We start from the raw sequence: 17731 nt of genomic DNA, 5'->3' as shown, positions 1-17731 counted from the left end.
CCCAAAGCGGCCACCACCATGCAATAATCAAAACCCCTCACCACGGCCAAAACAAGGAAGTCCAGTAGGTGTGGAAGCTTGCAGTTAAAATTAGAATTCCAATTTTTTCATTATTATTGTTATTAAATCTTTTTAGCCTTGGATAATTAGAAGGAAAAGCACGAGCTGTGAGCAAACTCCACAGAGATTTAAATCCCAGCTCAGGGCTCTGCAAAGCAGCCCAGCCCGAAGTGCGACAAGTGTTTTCGACGAAACTTAGAAACATCCAGGAAGTAAGTGGAGGGCGTCCTGTAAATGCCCCGCCGGTTGCTTTTCCAGCGGCTGCGCGCTGCTTCTCTTTCCCGCAAATGACAGGGGGCGAGGAGAGGGTCGCCTGTTCCTGGACCCCCCTCTTACCTGGTCTCTGAGTGGGGAGGAGAGATCTGCCACGGCTGCCTCTTTCGGATCTTCCACTCGCTCTTACCTGGGCGGAAGCGAGAGCCTGGATTCGAGCCGCCCTCACCTGCAACACAGGAAGCTGGCAGGAGGGGGAGCCGCGCCTTAGGCAAGGAAACCAACGCCGGGAGAGTCCGGATCAGGAGGGGAAGGAAGGCCGAAAGAGCGGCAGGCAGCAGGCGGCGAGGTTTTGCCCCGCTTGATTTCCACGCGGTGTGAACCAACAAGTCCAAGGGCCGCGGTGAAGGGACTGGGGAAGGCACATAAAGAAGTGGGGGGAGACATAGAAGGAAATAATCCAGGGGTTGAGGGGGGCGTGAAAGAGAAGCAAGATGAAGGGGGGATAAGCGAGAGGCACCAGCGCGTCATTAATTCCCGACACGTGTGAATACGCGGCAGTGGCGAAAGAGAATCCAGCTGATTTAGCAGTAGCTGTTTATGAAACCAGCAATATACTCAGCCCCAAGCATGAAGAAATCATGAATCAGTTTATGGGTTTTTTAAGTTGAAAAAACAAACACAAGTCATATTTGGCTTTTACTTATTATTAGAACTCGGGATAAATAGTTTATAAACTTTTCCTAAACGGACAGGAAATAATGAAGTTGCAGGCAGCCAAGTGTCTCAGAGATGCATTCTCAACTCCAGGATAGTTCACGTTAGTTATAAGAATCTTCTTAGCTAAGTATTGTTTTGCTGTTATTAATTACCTGCCCTTCACCAGGGCAGCCCCAGGTAGAGCACATGGACACAATCCAATCTGGTAGAGCATGGAGTACGGTGGCAAGTCATCTCGGTCTAAAAGGGACCATGGCACCTGTGCCTCCAGTGGCAGTGAATCCAGGAGTAGGGAAGTGGGGTTGCAATCCTAAATTTACTTACCTTTACTTACCTTTGAGAAAGCCCCATTGAATTCAGTAGGGCTTACTTCTGAATGGACATGGTTAGGACTGCAGCCTTAGTTACCACACAATACTCTTCTCTATTATTCTATAAAATTAGCTTAAAACATTTAAATGCATGCTTACCAATCCCTGTTGCCAGTGAACTTCTTCACCCCTTTGGACCTAAAAAATACCTAACAGAAATTTTCAGCAGGTGAAGCTTTTTCTTATTATGATATACAAATATTCGTTTTGCGTGTGCATGTGAAACTGCTTAATTTCGGTAAATGACCCCGGAGCCCCGTTAGCTTTTATATATATATATGCAGCCTGGATGGAAGCGAGAGGGATCTATCAACTTCTTGATAGCTTCTTCGGGAGCAGGGTTTCCTAAACTGGGTCTCCAGCTGTTTGGGGACTACAACTCCCATCATCCCTAGCTAGCAGGACCAGCGACCAGGGATGATGGGAGTTGTAGTCCAAAAAACAGCTTGAGACCCAAGTTTGGGAAACCCTGTGCGGGAGGAAGGGTGGGATATAAGTTGAATAAATAACACGACACATTCATTAATTTGTGAGCTTGGCTTTATCCTTTGTTCATACTCTACATTCGCGTTTATTTTATGATCCTGTCAACCTCTGACCACCGCACGCGCTTTCGTTTTGAGATTGGGACGGGGCTGAACACTTTAGTCAAGTTTCCGCGCTTCAAAAGGATCCATCTTAAGTAAGGGCAGCCGAGCTTCCTCTCGCAGCTTTGTTAGGAAAGCATCCATCTTTTCAAAAGGCACCCGACTTCCCATTTCGCCACCTGTCTGTTTACCGGGGAGGAGAGCGGGCGCTTTCTGCCTTCAACCGCATTGGAAATTATAAGGAACGGGAGCCATCTTTGCTATGGGAAAATGAAGGCTTCCCTGAAAGAACAGCGCTGCTTCTTCCGCCCCATTTCGAGGCCCGGGGCCCTTCGGGAGAGGCGTCGACGCTACTAGATAGGGCGAAAACGTCAGCTGACCAGGGGGCTCGTTTTCCAACATGGCCGCCTGGCAGGAGATGCCGCTGTCAGGGAACAAGAGGAAAAAAGGCGGCGTGATCGCGCTCTGGTCCTTGGGAACCTTGTGCTTGGCTTGTCTCGCGACGCAGGGCGCGGCGGGCGCCGACCCTTCTCTGAAGTGCGAAGACCTGAGAGTCGGCCAATATCCTGAAGCTGCGCGGAGGCAGCGCCTGGTTGCCATGGTGATGGGCCTTGCAATGGGTTGGGGAGGGCCGTGGGGCTGCCCCTTTTCTCGGCAGAGCTCCTGCGATTTAAAACACCCGGTGAGGGCTTCGCACCACTTCAGCTGCATGCTGGGCAGAAGCTACACCTGTTGAATCTTTTGTAGTCTTAAGGGGCACAGTAGCTCTGCCATACACAAAAAGGTGGCAGCCGCAAAGTGGCAAGATATGGAAGGAAATATATGTTTAAACCTTCTGACATCAGGCAGTGATCAGGTGTACAAAAAATATTTAACCTAAGTAAAAGGTATAAGACCCCTAAGTAGGGGAAGGGTTAAGAGTAGTGACCCCTCTTTTGTCTGCCGCTGTGCTAAGATGTCTTTGAAATGGTTTTGGGGTAACATGTAGTACAATCACTTTATTTGAGTCTGTGATGTGTTGGATTAAAGGAATGCTAATAAAATTAAGCAGAAAAAAGTCTAGTTCAAGAATGGAGAGTTTGGCTCTTCAGATGTTGTTGGACTCCAACTCCTGTTAGCCTCAGCCAGCACAGCCAGTGTTCTAAACAAATGGGCCACCTATCTGAGGCTCCTGGGTCATATTTTGTTGTGGATAAAAGTACAACATTTAATTGTTTTAGCAGAGCAAGAAAGCCAGGATATTAAACTATGTTTTAAATAACATATTTTTAAACCATATGTCAGGGACTCAGCGGGAGCGCAGGGAGGAGAGGAGATGGAGAGCGAGGGGGAGCAATCCAAGGGCAGCATAGGAGAATATGACAGCAGCCCGATAGATTCCATGAGCCTCTCCAGCGAATCGGAAGATTCACAGAAGGGGGCGCCGATGGGCAGGGCAAGGGGCGACCCAAGGGGGACACCCCAGAAGCAAGGGGCCAGCGGGGACTCCCAGAGCAGCAGTGGCAAATCAGGACCAGCTTCCCCACCAGAGCGTAGTGGGGGGGAGGAGTCCCAGGTGTCAGAGCCCACATATGCACCACCAGCGAGAGAAGATGAGTCAGGGTGGACCACGCCTCCATCGGAGAGCGAGTTAACGGTCAAGAGGAAAGTTGCAGGCTGGGCACGCGCGCCAAGTTCAAAGGTACAGGCGAGCGGCACAGAAGGTAGCCCGGATAGGGAACCAGGTGCTAAAGCCCGCCGGAAGGAGGGGCAAGAATCGTCAGGGTCAGCGTCAGAGGAGTCCAGGAAGGATGAGACCCTAGCGGGCAGGAGGGCCCAGAGGAGAAAGGAACTTAGGAAGAGGTGGAGCAAGGCGAGGGTCTTAAACTGGTGTGGAAGGGGAGGAGACTCAGACGGGACTTCGCCGGTCTAAGGTCGAGACGTAGAGTTGCACGCTGCGGCTTTAAAATGGAAACTGAATCTCAATAAAGACTTTTGTACATAACTACAGCCTAGCGTTGGTCCTCTGTGAGCTGGGACCTGGAGGCAGCTCTGACACCATAGTTTAATAGTGTCTTAATTTGTTATGAAACTGCTAACTGCCATTTCCTGGATTGGATAAAATGGGAAACTATACTGAATAGGTTTAATTATAGTTCATACAAAGGGCTGTCTGGGTAGAAGCAAAAATCTTCCTCAGATTTTGGCTTATTTAAACCATTATATGATTGTCTGATCTCTTCCATTTTGTTTGTCTCACATTAGTAGGAAGAGATAGATAAATACCAGGAAACTCTGTGTCTCTTGTAAAGCCTAGTTAAGCACTTCATTTTTCAAATACAAAGTTTATATGTTTATATGCCCAAAATATTAGTAATAAGAAGGAAAACAGGCCACTTCCGCCTGTAAAATCTTAGGCAGATAAAAACAATTTATCGTAATTTACTGTGTTGTTATTGTTGAACACTTAACATGGGAGTTCAGTTTATATTTGTTTTCCTTAATTATTCAAACATATATTTGTGAAGATCCTAAAATAGACAATGAAACACAAGAACCTTTGAACTGTACAAATCACACTGCATATGGTAAGGAGTATGGCAATAGAATGCTTTTAGTCTAGCCACTGGTGCATATTATTTGACTAAATGCTGTTCATGATAAACACTAGTTCCCGCACCCCATACTGATCATGTATAGTGGTGATCAGTAACACTGTGTATGGCACAATTTATAATTGAATGCATAATTGGTATATTTATATACAGTGGTATGTGAACATCTTTGCACCTTGATAGTCTATGTTAATTTGTACTTCATGGTCTTGTCATATATGTTTTGTTTAGCACAGCTTAGTGTCATAGGTGCAAAGAAATTTGTTCAACTATTTTATCATGCTGGTCATTACTTTATAATGTTAATTCAGAAAACTTAACTTGTATATTTCCACTTTTTCCAGAAAATATTTTATATTAAATCTGTAGTACAGTTGCATTCTTCTATGTGTAGTATTAGCTGTCTTGAAAAAAACATGCATATATTTATTTCACTTGTTCTGTATTTGAGGCATTTCCCTGGATTTTAGTGCAGAATCCTTTTTTTTTTTTTTTTGCCCGCAGTCGCCTGTCTTCCAGCACCAAATATTACTTGCAAGAATTTATTTGGGAATGAAACCCAATTTACTGGAAAGGAAATTGGATTTTACAAGCCTATAGAGTGTCGAAACGTGTAAGTGAATATTTTTGTTCAGTATATAATGCCACCACTTGTTGTAAAGCTTGGCTAAATTAATTATAAAATTGTTCATATACTTCAGCCACCTCCTTAGTCTGAAGTGTGATTTAGCCCTCTTCCTTCTCAGCTCTATGACAGGAGAGTGTAGAGGAGTAACACATCAGTTTTAAGAAATTGTAGTAAAACTGCTTCCCATCTAAAAGGTTCAGGCCCAGTTTTGGCACAAAAACTGCTTGGGTCACCTTGTATGATTACCTCTGTCAGGAGAGAGACAGGGAAAATATGTTCCTGTTAATTCTCCTTTACTTCTCAGCGACTTTTAATACCATCAACCATGGTATCCTTCTGGAGTGGCTGTCTACGTTGTGGGTGGGTGGCACTGCTTTGTGGTGGTTCCAGTCCTACTTGGATGGTTGTTCTCAGAGGGTGATGCTTGGGGAGCATTCTTTGGCTCTATGGATGCTTCATTTTGTGGTCCTTAAGGTTTGATTTTATCCCCCATGCTGTTTTAACGTATACATGAAACTACTGAGTGGGGTCGTCCAGAGGTTTGGAGTATGTTGTGAGCAATATGCTAAGAACCCACAGCTCTACTTCTCCTTTACATTTGCAGGTGTGGCAGTGGATGTGCTGGACTAAGGTCTTGCCTTGTTAATGGACTGGATGAGAGCCAAGAAGCTGGAGCTCAATCCAGAGACTTAGACCCTGCTAAGTGGGTGACTCCTTAGACTGGATGTACGAGAGGTTGCCTGCTCTTGATGGGGTTACACTCTCTCTGAAGGAGCAGGTAGAACAGCTTCCATTGCTGTTCCTTGAGGCTCAGGTGGCCTCAGTGGCATGGAGTGCCTTCCATCAGCTTTGGCTGCTGGCCCAAATGCACCCTTATCTTGGTAGATGTAGCCTAACTTCTGTTGTCTATGCTCTGATGACATATAGGTTAGATTACTGCAACATTTTATATTGGGGGGGGGGCTGCCTCTGAGGACAGCTCGGAAACTTCAGCTGGTTTAGAATTCAGCGGCCAGATTGCTCACTGGGCAAGGTGGTTTGATTTAACAAATTGTTTTCATCCACATTTCTCTCCTGTTTCTAGAAATGGTTACTCCTACAAAGTAGCAGTGGCTCTGTCTTTATTTCTTGGATGGCTGGGAGCAGATAGGTTTTATCTAGGGTATCCTGCATTAGGTGAGTGATTTATCTTCTTAGTATTAGGCCACCGCTATGGCTCACTATGCATCAAGGCAGTATTAAGAGCAGGTGCCATTCATACTGTAAACAAAGATGATTACACTGAAGATTATGATGTATGTGTATTTTTGATCACAGCTAGAATGTGAAGTAATGAATACAATTTGTGAACTAAATTTATGCCATGTATATGATGAATAAGCATTAAAACTTAGTTGGTAGGCTAGTCAAATCAACCACCGTATTTTAAAAGTAAATATTTTTCACAAGCCTGCCATTTCAGATCACATTGTGAAGCTTCTCCATTGAATTCCATGTTTACAAGCCATGCCTGCTTCCTAGGCATCTGTGTATCAAAGAGCAAAAAGAGAACTTAATAAATGCTTGGGCTTTTTCCTCTTGGCCTCAGCAGCCTTTCTTAAGTGAATTATCAGTCAGGCATTAGCCCCCTAGTCTGTCCTGCCCTTGACCATTGCCCAATATCCATATGATATTCCCCTCAATCTTGCCTTTAATCCTCATAGGGATCAACATTAATCACATAGCTTTAAATATCCTCTTTCTTGTCTCCTTTCTTCCCTGCTCCCAAATTTAAACTACTTTTGTCATTTTGATACCCTTCTTGGCTGTATACCCTGTAAAATTAGAGTATTCCACAGTCTTAATACTGTAGTTACTAAGAAATATGAGGTGGTATTTGATCCTCAATGTGATCTGGTAGAAATCATTTGGCTTAGGCTTTGTTTGAAAACATTCATAACTTGGTAAAAAAATAATCATGGTTTTAGTATAACAATCTGCCTGATACTATGCATGCTTGCTGAGGAGTAAATGCCACTGAGTTTAGTGTGTTGAGGCTATGCTTGTATACTCATTTATCCAAATAAATAGGACTTTTGAAAAGAATCAGGGTAAAAGACAACAAAAACAGCCAATGTGATTGTCAACACCCACTCATATGCTTCACTAAGGTCAAGGAGTTAAAAGGAGTTGATGGAGCAAGTGTGTGTTTGTGTTTGTTCCTTCTAGGGTTCTTCATGGCTTGAGATGAAGTCAGGATAAATCAGTGTTGTCCCAATTGATACCAGCAATCAAAATGATTGGCAGCACCCTATCAAACATACACAACAAAACTGAGAAGGGTCTGGGAAAATATCTACCAGTCCAAGAAACTTTTTTTAAAAAAAGAGAATTTCATTCACATGTGAATATCATAGGCTTAGAAAATAGGTTAGTAGACATTTCAGAGATATTAACTTGTGTGGAATCATAAAAAAATCTCTTAGAGCCATTTTATCATGGTTTTTGTCTTCACAAAATGACTCCACATTAGAAAAGCTTTTCCGTCTTGGCATGAAATGTACTGCCAGACATCAGTACTTGGGCATATAAGGCGCCTGTCAGGTCCCTAAAATGTAAGCAGCTCTACAGGAAGACTTCCCTGACTGTTGCCTCAGCAGAAAATGCTATAGAGGTTGAAGACAAGTATCTTTTAAAGAATTGGCACATGTTGCTTTTCTGTTATTTTTGCATTTTTTCCCTGTTGCCAGTAAATATTTTGGTAGTAGCTGGCCTTGCTGTTTTGAGACACTGTTGGCAGGAGTGGTGCCTGTGCTTTTATATGCTTGGCTAAAGATGTTTTAATTATTTATTTGCCCATATTTTTATAAGTGTAGCAATCCTCATGTACCCATTTGGAATGAAACCCATTCAGATTATAGAGTGTCATTTTGGTTTTTCCCAATGGAATAGCAACCCATTAAGTCTGTCATTCTTCTTCATGTTAGACAAATAGACAGTTCTGTGACTCCAGTGTATTATTACAACGCTTACAAATATTCTGCTCTCCCATGTAAGCAAATGTAGTTTGTTTCAATTCTTTCCTAAATTGCTACAACGTTGCTACTATATTAACACTATTCTTTTTTATCACTTTTGTCTTGAATTGGAAGCTGTTTGGACAGGGACCTGGCCACAGCATCAAACAAATTCCTAGCATTAAATAAATAAATAAATATAAAATTCTCAACGGCCATCTTCCATCATATCATGGAGCAAGTCCCTACCAATCAATTTAGAGGGTTTTCTTGCCCCCTTATACTTTCTGTACTGAAGTCATTTACATGTAGCTGTCTAAATTTACAGCCTGGGGGTAATATCTGCTGTCATACTTAGAGTAGACCAATTAACATAAATGAATTTAAGTCACTTAAGTCTATTGATTTCAATGGGTCTAACTCTTTACTTAGTTGGATATCACCCTGTGTGTGTTTGTGGCCATTCCAAGTTACCCACAGTATTTTGCTAATTGTAGTGTACCAGTCAAAGCCAGTTCTCTTCCCTACAAAAAATCTATTTAGGGATTGTGTGGGTGTGTGGGTGTGGGTGGGTGTGGGTGTGTGTAAACTAAGCACTGAAAAATGACTACTTGGCTACACATATTCTTCTTCAGGATAATACTCAAGGGCTTCTAAGGAATTGAAAGATGTTTTATGAAGGAAAATATATTGTTGTCTAAAAACTAACACTCTAAACCTTTTTATGCTCTTCAATGAATGATTGTCACTTCATTCACAGGTTTATTAAAGTTCTGCACAGTAGGATTTTGTGGAATCGGTAGTTTAATAGACTTCATTCTGATTTCAATGCAGGTAAGCTTGCAACATCAGAATAAAAGACATTGGCTAGGATCCAAAAAGCTACTTAGATTTCCGCAAGGGACTTGTGCTAGCCCAGCAGAATTCTTCTTTCCCCCCATTTGAACAGCTGATTCCCATGCCATGTCAATAACTGCTTTTAAAACTTTCCTCAGTTTAAAAAGCAGTTTGCTATAGGGCTGTTCTATTTTTTAAAGAATGTGTTTTACAATTTTTTTTATTCCATCAGCTCTAGTTTATTAACATTTAATTTATTTTTGAATAGTAGGAGTTATATAATAATGAAATATTTGTATCATTTCTGAAAGAGGCCCCTGGAACACATTTTTTTCCATACCTTAGTCACTGCTGGGAAAAGTGAAATCATGTGGGAGGTGGGTGGAGAGGAGGGGAAAACACTAATAAAATATATGAAGCCTGGCAGTCCAGAAAAGTGTGTGAGAGAGGTTCCTAGATTTCAGATTTCTTTTATTTATTAAAGACGACATATTCAGATTGTTTTGTTCTGAGGCCAGTCTTCCATAATTGGGAGGATTTTGCTTTCCATTGTTGTAGTATTAGTCAGCTTATAGACCCATGCCACCTAATTTTTACTTATAACCTATGTTACATACAGGCAACTCCCCATTTGCACACATTCAAGCCATGTGCGACTGCTGATGCGCACACCATTTTCAGCTCTGGAAGGGAGTAGGGTGGACTTACTTGTATCCCGCCAACACGCACAGTGCCTTGGAATGCAACCCCTGCATAAATGGGGAGTTGTCTGTATATAGTTGAGAACCACAAAGATAAAGCCACAGTATCTGCTAGTCTCAAAATGCATGTTTTGCTATGTGATCTAAACCAAGCACTGCCAAATCATATGAGCTGATTTAGCCTCCATGTATTTCAGCTTGAACAGCCAGCTAAAAATGTTGACTTAACCTTTACCTATCTGACTGATATTCACTATTTCTTGACATCATGCTCTCTTGATCGACATGTAATAGCAAGTATGAATAACAGGTTCTATATTCAGTCTGTATTAATATACTCCACTGAGCATATTTCTATGTGACTGAAGAGCCAGAACCACACAAAAAGAAAGTAAATTTTAAAATGTATTAAGACTAAATAACTGGCACATTGTGAGAAATTGTAAATATCCGTTTAAAATGGCGAAAGCATGAGATGAATAAACAGAAAGTTACATAAAAGTGATCATACTACAATAGATGTAATAATGGGGCTACTACAAATGCTGAAGAGAAGAAATAGGAAGTATTTGTATTAACTATGTGAGATAAAACAAGAAATTATAAATGAAAAATGAAATATAAGAAAGCAGTTACCCTAACACCCTCCCTGCAGTCTAGCTAACTCAAAAACAGTAGGAAAGCTTCACTTTATTACAAAGGTATTCTGAAACAATATACAAAAAGTTACTTAAGATTTTAAAGCAAGTAGATTAAACGTATGATACATAGATATGTGTTTCCCAAATATTGAGATAGAATTAAGGGCTTTAAGGAATAATGAGTAAATAAATGACTTTAAATTTGGAAAATTTTAAGCAAAGGTTTATATCTACAAGAATTGCTATGGTAAGGGCTACTGGTTTCTGTTGGAAATATTGAGCTAAAATAATTCATAAGGTTTAGGGAAAATAAAAAATAGAATGTAAAAGGAAAAACCCTAGAAAAACTATGAAGCTACTCCTGAAAGCACGTTTCCTCGTCTTAGCAAACAGACAACCTACTCTCCATCTCCCCACACCACCAAGCTAGCATGCCTTCAGGGAATGTGCTGTCGAGGAGGGGGATGCCAATTAAGTTAAATGTGAGAAAATAGGAGAGAGAGAGAAGCCCCCTCCTTGGTAAAGTCCACTTCTTTATGGGTTTCACTAATATAGAACCCCTCTCATTTCAAATCTCCTGACACAATCCGAATACTTTGCTCATTAAAATTACTCTTTAATTACTTTAGGCCTTGACCCAATATTTAAAATTTGCACCTTTTCCTTTACTTTCAACTCTGAGTCTTTCAGCTTTCCTTATCAGAACTATGTTATAAATTCTGCCCAAGCCTGGAAGAAGATCCTTGAAACCACCTGGTTTCTAGCTGAGATTGTACTCTCCTTTCTCAAACTAATTGCCCCAAACAAAGGCTTCTATCTCTGAACAGGGAAGAAAATATTTGTTAACATAAAAATAATCTTGTAATGTAACAAGCATATAGTATAAAGGCACACTCCTGGGCAATTAGTGGAAAACGGGTGAAGACATCACTCACCACAAACTTGAGTACCCAGTTCATATCTTACACTCCCCTTTAATGCCATAGTTTGTAACTGGGGCCCTTTTCCTTGAACAGTTGCTTCCTGGTTTAATTAAGAGAGAAATAGGTAACTCTTAAACTGTGAACAGGAAACTTGTACAATCAAAAGGTACCCCAAAACAGAAATAGATGGAATATTTTATTCCAGTCCCAATTAAACAAAAAATCTGCATTGTTCCAGCACAGGTCTGAATGGATCACAGTGATAAATCCTCTGTTTCCTTGTTTTTAATTAGAATTGGGAGAACCATAATTTGCTCATCTGCAGTCCCGTTGGTGCTGCTATCAGAGAGCTGTCAACCATCCAGACACATATCTTCAAAGGAAGATATAGGGCCCATCACTGTGTTTATCTCAAAGTTAGAATTGTAGGAAGAATTATCCCTGTATCCAATTATGCTTTCTCATTAAAATATTTGACCTAGGAATCATGGCTTACTGGAACCAAACTTTTGTTCATATGATCTACTCCTGTACAGCCCCCCAGAACCCAGAAAATAAGTTCAAAAACCAACCAGATCCAACCATGTTGTTAAAATTTTAAAGACAAACAACGTATTATAATATTAATATTTTAATATATATACTTTGCCTTTTTTCCTGACAGGGACTCAAGGTGCCTTACAGCTAAAATAGAAACAACTTCCATTCATTTGAAGGGATTTGCTCTACCCTCAAATTCCACATCTCTTCTTGAACCACAATATCATAAAACATAGAGGTGTAATACTAGTAGGGTAGGTAAGGAATCCTGGGGTGGCAGATAGAACTTGAACTTCAGGACCAAACAATTAAGTTGCTATGAAGCATAGTTATAGACATTTCCACTCTGTTTTTGACACTTGGAAGGTAGGCTATTTTTGGACGTTAACTGCCAGTGATTACAGTTCTCTGGCTTAAAATACAGGAAGGGTTTGTGGGGTTGTTTTTTTTTTTTAGCAGTGTGGCTTAGAATAGATGAGTTTTTGACCTGCCAGCTAATGATTAAAAATAACTTTCAAGGTTTAAAATTATTGTACGCCAGAAATATAATACTCATGGATTCAAGAGGAGTTTTGGCAGAATAATTTTATGTATTGACACTTTTCTCAGTTTGCCATTACAAAGGAAGAAATACATATTTGTGGAAGTTTTATACAATATAGAAATACAGACATTAAACTCCTTGATTTAAATCTACCCATTCAGGCTCCTCTCGGCTTCTCTGTTCAGCTATGTTAGCACTTAGGTAAAACTGATGTGACATTAAAACTGCTAGAACATAATTTCACAGCATGGGAGGGGGAACTGTAATTATGAGCCTATCTTATATAATACTAAACTTAATCCATTACAACAGTGTGCTTGAAACTGCATGTTGCCATCATAGGTATAAATGAATTTGTGAGGTTTCTGGGATGAATTGTAAACACCTGTCAATTAAACATTTTAATGCAAAGATCAGATTTTTAGTTAGGTCAGCTTTTATATTAATTTAAAGAAAGTTGAGGATGAGAAGGATGTTTACCAAAGGGAATGTTTCCAGATTATTTTGGCAGTATGTATTTACTTCCTAAATGGCCTTAAATGGTTGCTGAAACTGTTGCTTAGTAAAAACATTTGATTGTGCTTGACACTTGAAGAGCTGGTTTTTTTAAACACAAAACAGTGTTTCTGAATTTCCTAAACACAGATGTTTGTGGAAACATATGTGTCAGTATTCACATGTAAAGGTAGTGTGAAACTTCAGAAAATGTCAGCAGTGTTATAACAATTTATACATGCTACTGCATATTCTCCTGTAGGAATCTTGTAGCTTTTGTTTGCTTCTAAGTCCCAGCTGCACCTAAAGATTCATGCGCCCACCACCTGACTGAAACTAAGCAGGTCTCAGTCTGGTTAGTGCCTGGATGGGTGACTGCCTGTAAACATTCTTGGGTTCTGAGCAGGGAGAGTATATAAATGAGTCACCCGACAAACATTTAAAAGAGAATTCCAGTCATATTTGTTTTGGAATAATAAGCTCTAATAAGTAGTTTTAGCTCTAATTAGAGGTTTTATGTCTTGCTGGGCTAGGGTAATGGTTTTAATAGATTCTTTTTCATATATACTGTTCAAAATCGTATTTTGTTTTATTTTTTGTTCAAAATGATTTTAAATATATATATATTGTAATGCATTCTCTTTTAGATCGTAGGACCTTCTGATGGCTCTAGTTACATCATAGATTATTACGGAGCAAGACTTACCAGACTGAGTATTTCTAATGAGACATTCAGAAAACCACAAATATACCCTTAAACATGCCAGTAAGTGCCTTGATTTGGGTATGTTAAAAATTCATTAATTGATTAATAACTATTACTCTTGTAAAATGAAGTATGCATGGCACAGAGGAGTCAAATGCTTGTTTCCTGTCATGTAACAGAAAACTAGAATAACTGCACAGTTCCATGATCTTTTTGTAACCAACCCCCTACAAATTCTAGGGAATTTTGTAACTAATGCAATAATATCTCTTTTTAGTGTTCAAAACTGCATTCACTCATCACATGCAACTTTCCCTCACCTATGATAAGAAGAACACACAGCAGTGCAAAGACTCCAAACTCTTATTTGTGTTGTGGTTTGCAGAAGGTAGAAACAATGTCATTCTCTTCTTAACAGTGGCAGAGGAGGCTGTTCATTACCTTCTCCATAGTGAACCAAGCGAATATTGGTGGATCTCACTTGAAAAGACAGCAAAATGCAGTTTTTGGCAAAAGCAATGTTTAGTTACCCCACATTTTGCCTCCTCTTTCCTGTAGGTGGAGCCAAAACCCATAACCAAATACCTTATGCCTATTGAAACAAGTGCATTGCAAAGGTCAGGTTATAAGCTCAGCACTGATCCTGTCTGTGTTTAGCCTACAAGGAAAGCCTATATAGTATTGTCTGCTGCTGTGTTGATGCATCAAGTTTCTAGACTATTCGACAATTTCAAAGATTGTCTTCCATTAGTATAATTACTATATAAATCCCATTTTGAAGAAGTTTGCAACATGTACTTTAAATCTACAACTGAATTATTCAGTAACACAGCAATCAAATTGGGATCATGTTCATTTTTAAGTTTTCCCACTAGCAAAAATAAAACTAAGAAATAGCATGGGAAACGGCTGTGCTCTGAATTTGATTTAGTTTCATAATTAATATGCTAATACCCTGGCTCTCACTCCAACACATGTATATGTGTGGCAACTGAAAGGGCTCATGACTTGGCTGCCTCTAGACCTTCAAACCCTATATATATTTTCTGCAATCACAAATGGAGCTGTTTATATGCGTGAAACTGGCATATAGATGAACTGGCAGTGGTTCATCTTCACAAATATTGTCTACTCTGGCAGCAGCTCTCAAGGAAAGTTTGTCAGTTAAAGATCTCAAGCAGGTATCCTTGCCAGCCCAGTCACCTGAGATCCTTTAACTGAGCATGCTGGTACCGCTAACCTTCATATCCTCGTGGTACCTTTACCCCCAAACGGGCGCATGTGACAACTGAAGCAAACTAGCCATAAAAATTAAAGTTTTCTAGAGTGACATCCTATGTTCCTGACAGGTCTGTCTTATGCACTGAGAAAAGGCACATTTTATATGAAATAGGGAGAAGGCTTGAAAACACACATGGGACTCATGTACCACCCGGTGGTCTGGTTCACATATCATGTTATGGCAAAGCATGGCTTAATAAAAATGTGCCAGCTCCCAGGGAAGAGATCATGGCCACTTTGCTCCTCCCTACTTGTTTTGCTGCTGTGCTAAGCTGTGGTTTGGCTTAGCATTCAAACTCAAGCTCATGACTTAGCTGTCTCTAGACAAATCACAAACTGAAACTAAGGTTTGTCCTTATGGCTCTCATGGTTTGTCAGGGAGAGCTAAATCATGAGCCCAGGTTCAGATGGCACCCTAAGCCAGACCACAGCTTATGGCAGGAGCAAAATGCCTGGGGAGGAGCACAGTGACTGTTTTCACCAGGAACCCACCCATTGGCTCATTTGTGCTAAGCCAGTGAGTTCTTTGGCTCAGTTGGTGCCATGTGGTTTCCCAATACAGTTGAAAACAGCCGACAGATATTTCTCAGGATCATATTAAATGACTTCCATATTAAACTTCTGTATTGTAAATTTGCAGGCACGCAAGTTTGCAACTTCAAGCGATCAGAATGTATTTGTATCCTACAATTACAAATTGTACCAAGGATACCATTCATTTGCATTGTTCTCCACTGAGAGCCAGTGTGGTGTAGTGGTTAAGAGCGGTAGTCTCGTAATCTGGGGAACCGGGTTCGCGTCTCTGCTCCTCCACATGCAGCTGCTGGGTGACCTTGGGCCAGTCACACTTCTTTGAAGTCTCTCAGCCCCACTCACCTCACAGAGTGTTTGTTGTGGGGGAGGAAGGGAAAGGAGAATGTTAGCCGCTTTGAGACTCCTAAAGGGGAGTGAAAGGCGGGATATCAAATCCAAACTCTTCTTCTTCTTCTTGTATAAAAGTTTGCTATTGAAATGTGTCTTATTTCCTTGCTGGTTCACAACCAGGTGACAAGAAGTAGGTGATTTACAGCTGTCTACTAGCTCACATATGCATTTTGCTGCTACTGGTGTTTATCTCTAGGGTATGCAATAGTTTAATGTGCTTAGCTATACTTTAAGTCAGAGGTTGTCAGCATGTACCCTCCAGGTGTTACTGGACTACAGCTCATATCATCCCTGGCCATTGGTCATGCTCCCTAGAGTCCAGCAATATCTGGAGACACCACAGTGGCTATCCCTGCTTTAAGCTATAGACTGAGATAGAGCAAAGAGGAAGAAGCTGAGAAGTCAGCTAACCTAGCTGCCACCCATGGGGCTCCAGCAGCAGCTGTGTCCTACAGTAGTATCCCGATGACAAGCACTGGGAATGAACATAGATAAAAGGTGTGGTTGGAAGAGAAGATGCAGCTCATGTCTATCCTATAACCAGCCTTATAGAATTTTAGTCCTATGAAAGGGAGCAGAAAGGAGAACAAAAGTGAAGAAAATCCAAGCTCCATTCTTGCTGCAAATGGGGGGCAGCTGTTGTTCAGGCTTTGAGGGGGATGTGTGTTTGACTGTGCTGTCGCAAAGGGGACTCAAGAGGCTACTATTGTGCTCTGGGTTCCTGTGGGACAAGAGGCAGCTTCACAAACTGTCTTTCATTCATGGAAGCTATGGAACCACTCATGCTTTCCCACTGACAGGAATTAATCATTTAATACTTTGATTTCTTCCAGAGTTCAGCTGAACAATAACTAATGGAAGGGGTCTGTCTTCAAAGGACATGATTTGATGGAAGCATCTGTGTCATCAGTTGTCTCGTTGTCTCTGCCCATGCCAAAAAGCAGAAGACAGCTTCATCATACACAGGCCGTGGTTTTGACAATAACCATAGCCCTGACAAGAATAGGACAGTGACTTTGCTTTTAAATTATTTTGTTAAATAAGAATAAACAATGGACATAAATTATGGAAAATGCATCATGAATTACTGCACAGTGGACTTAATACAAATTGCATAAAAACTCTGAAAAGCGTATGTGCGAACATAAAAGTAAAGGCAGGAAGAAATGACCTCAGATTCAGCATCCCTTTCCTGACTGCTCTTTAAAAGCAAGAGAAGTCAAACAAAAAAATGTTGTTTTACAGATGTACCAAGTTCCAGCTCATTCATTCTCTCCCTCCCTTGCATCAAGTACATCCTGTACTTTTGGCAACAAGTTGACTGGATATTTAAAAGCTGCGAACTGCTCTGAAAGTTTCACATAGTGGGTTATGGGCCATGTGTGTTTGATCAAAATTCAATTACTGCACTGTGCCAGGCTTGGAAACCTATCATTGCAAGTTATGAAGTATGACGAAATAAGCTACTCTAATTGGTTCAGTATGGGGAGCAGTCTCAACCAAGCTTGTTATGATAAATAGCTTCCTGTGTTAAAGGTTCTCTGGAGCTTAAGTGTCTTGGCTCACCTCCTTCAACAGAATAAGAATATTGTTCCTTAGGAACACTTACATCACTGTCCCTCTCCCCAATTCAGAGCTAAATGTTTGTAGCATTTTCATCTTGCTCTTCGTGAGGAATATAAACAATGGTCATTGCTGTCATTTCCCTTGTCTTCTTTCTGTCACTTCTTCCAACCATAAAGCATTTTTGCTTTTCCCAGTATGAAGAGAGGTATAAAAAGTCTCTTAATATTTCAGCACAACTACCGTTGCCAATTTCACTTTTGTCAGCTTTGTTGCCACCTGGAAAGTCTTAACTGTTGTTTAAAGTCAGGTCCACTTCATAAGAGCTAAAATAAGAGGGGAATGCACTGTGTCTCTAAGCCTACATCAGCACTTGTTAAACGAGTTGCTGAAAGAGCGAGCTCAGT

General features: G+C 40.8%; 2 protein-coding genes across 8 annotated transcripts in view; one reads left to right on the top strand and one right to left on the bottom strand.

Moving 5' to 3' along the window:
- Nucleotides 1-1390, bottom strand: part of PATJ (PATJ crumbs cell polarity complex component) — a 159397-nt gene extending 158007 nt beyond the window's left edge. For 3 of the 7 annotated variants that reach the window (XM_079982091.1, XM_079982090.1, XM_079982092.1), the window contains exon 1: nt 397-1388. The gene's annotated coding sequence lies outside the window, so the exon portion shown is untranslated. Of the gene's footprint in view, nt 1-396 lie in introns of all 7 variants that reach the window. The other 4 variants (XM_079982089.1, XM_079982087.1, XM_079982093.1 and 1 more) reach the window with 3 other exon arrangements.
- A 578-nt stretch (nt 1391-1968) lies between these two features.
- TM2D1 (TM2 domain containing 1) lies at nt 1969-17462 on the top strand. Its single transcript, XM_079981986.1, has 7 exons — nt 1969-2516; nt 4449-4518; nt 5050-5158; nt 6258-6349; nt 8930-9003; nt 13498-13616; nt 16595-17462. The coding sequence occupies exons 1-6, from the start codon at nt 2352-2354 to the stop codon at nt 13606-13608; spliced, it is 621 nt and encodes a 206-aa protein (XP_079838112.1). The 5' UTR covers nt 1969-2351; the 3' UTR covers nt 13609-13616; nt 16595-17462.
- The last annotated feature ends 269 nt before the right edge of the window (nt 17463-17731 follow it).

Source organism: Podarcis cretensis (assembly GCF_951804945.1).
Source record: "Podarcis cretensis genome assembly, chromosome: 6".
NCBI lineage: Eukaryota > Metazoa > Chordata > Lepidosauria > Squamata > Lacertidae > Podarcis > Podarcis cretensis.
This window is presented reverse-complemented; position numbering and strand designations above follow the sequence as displayed.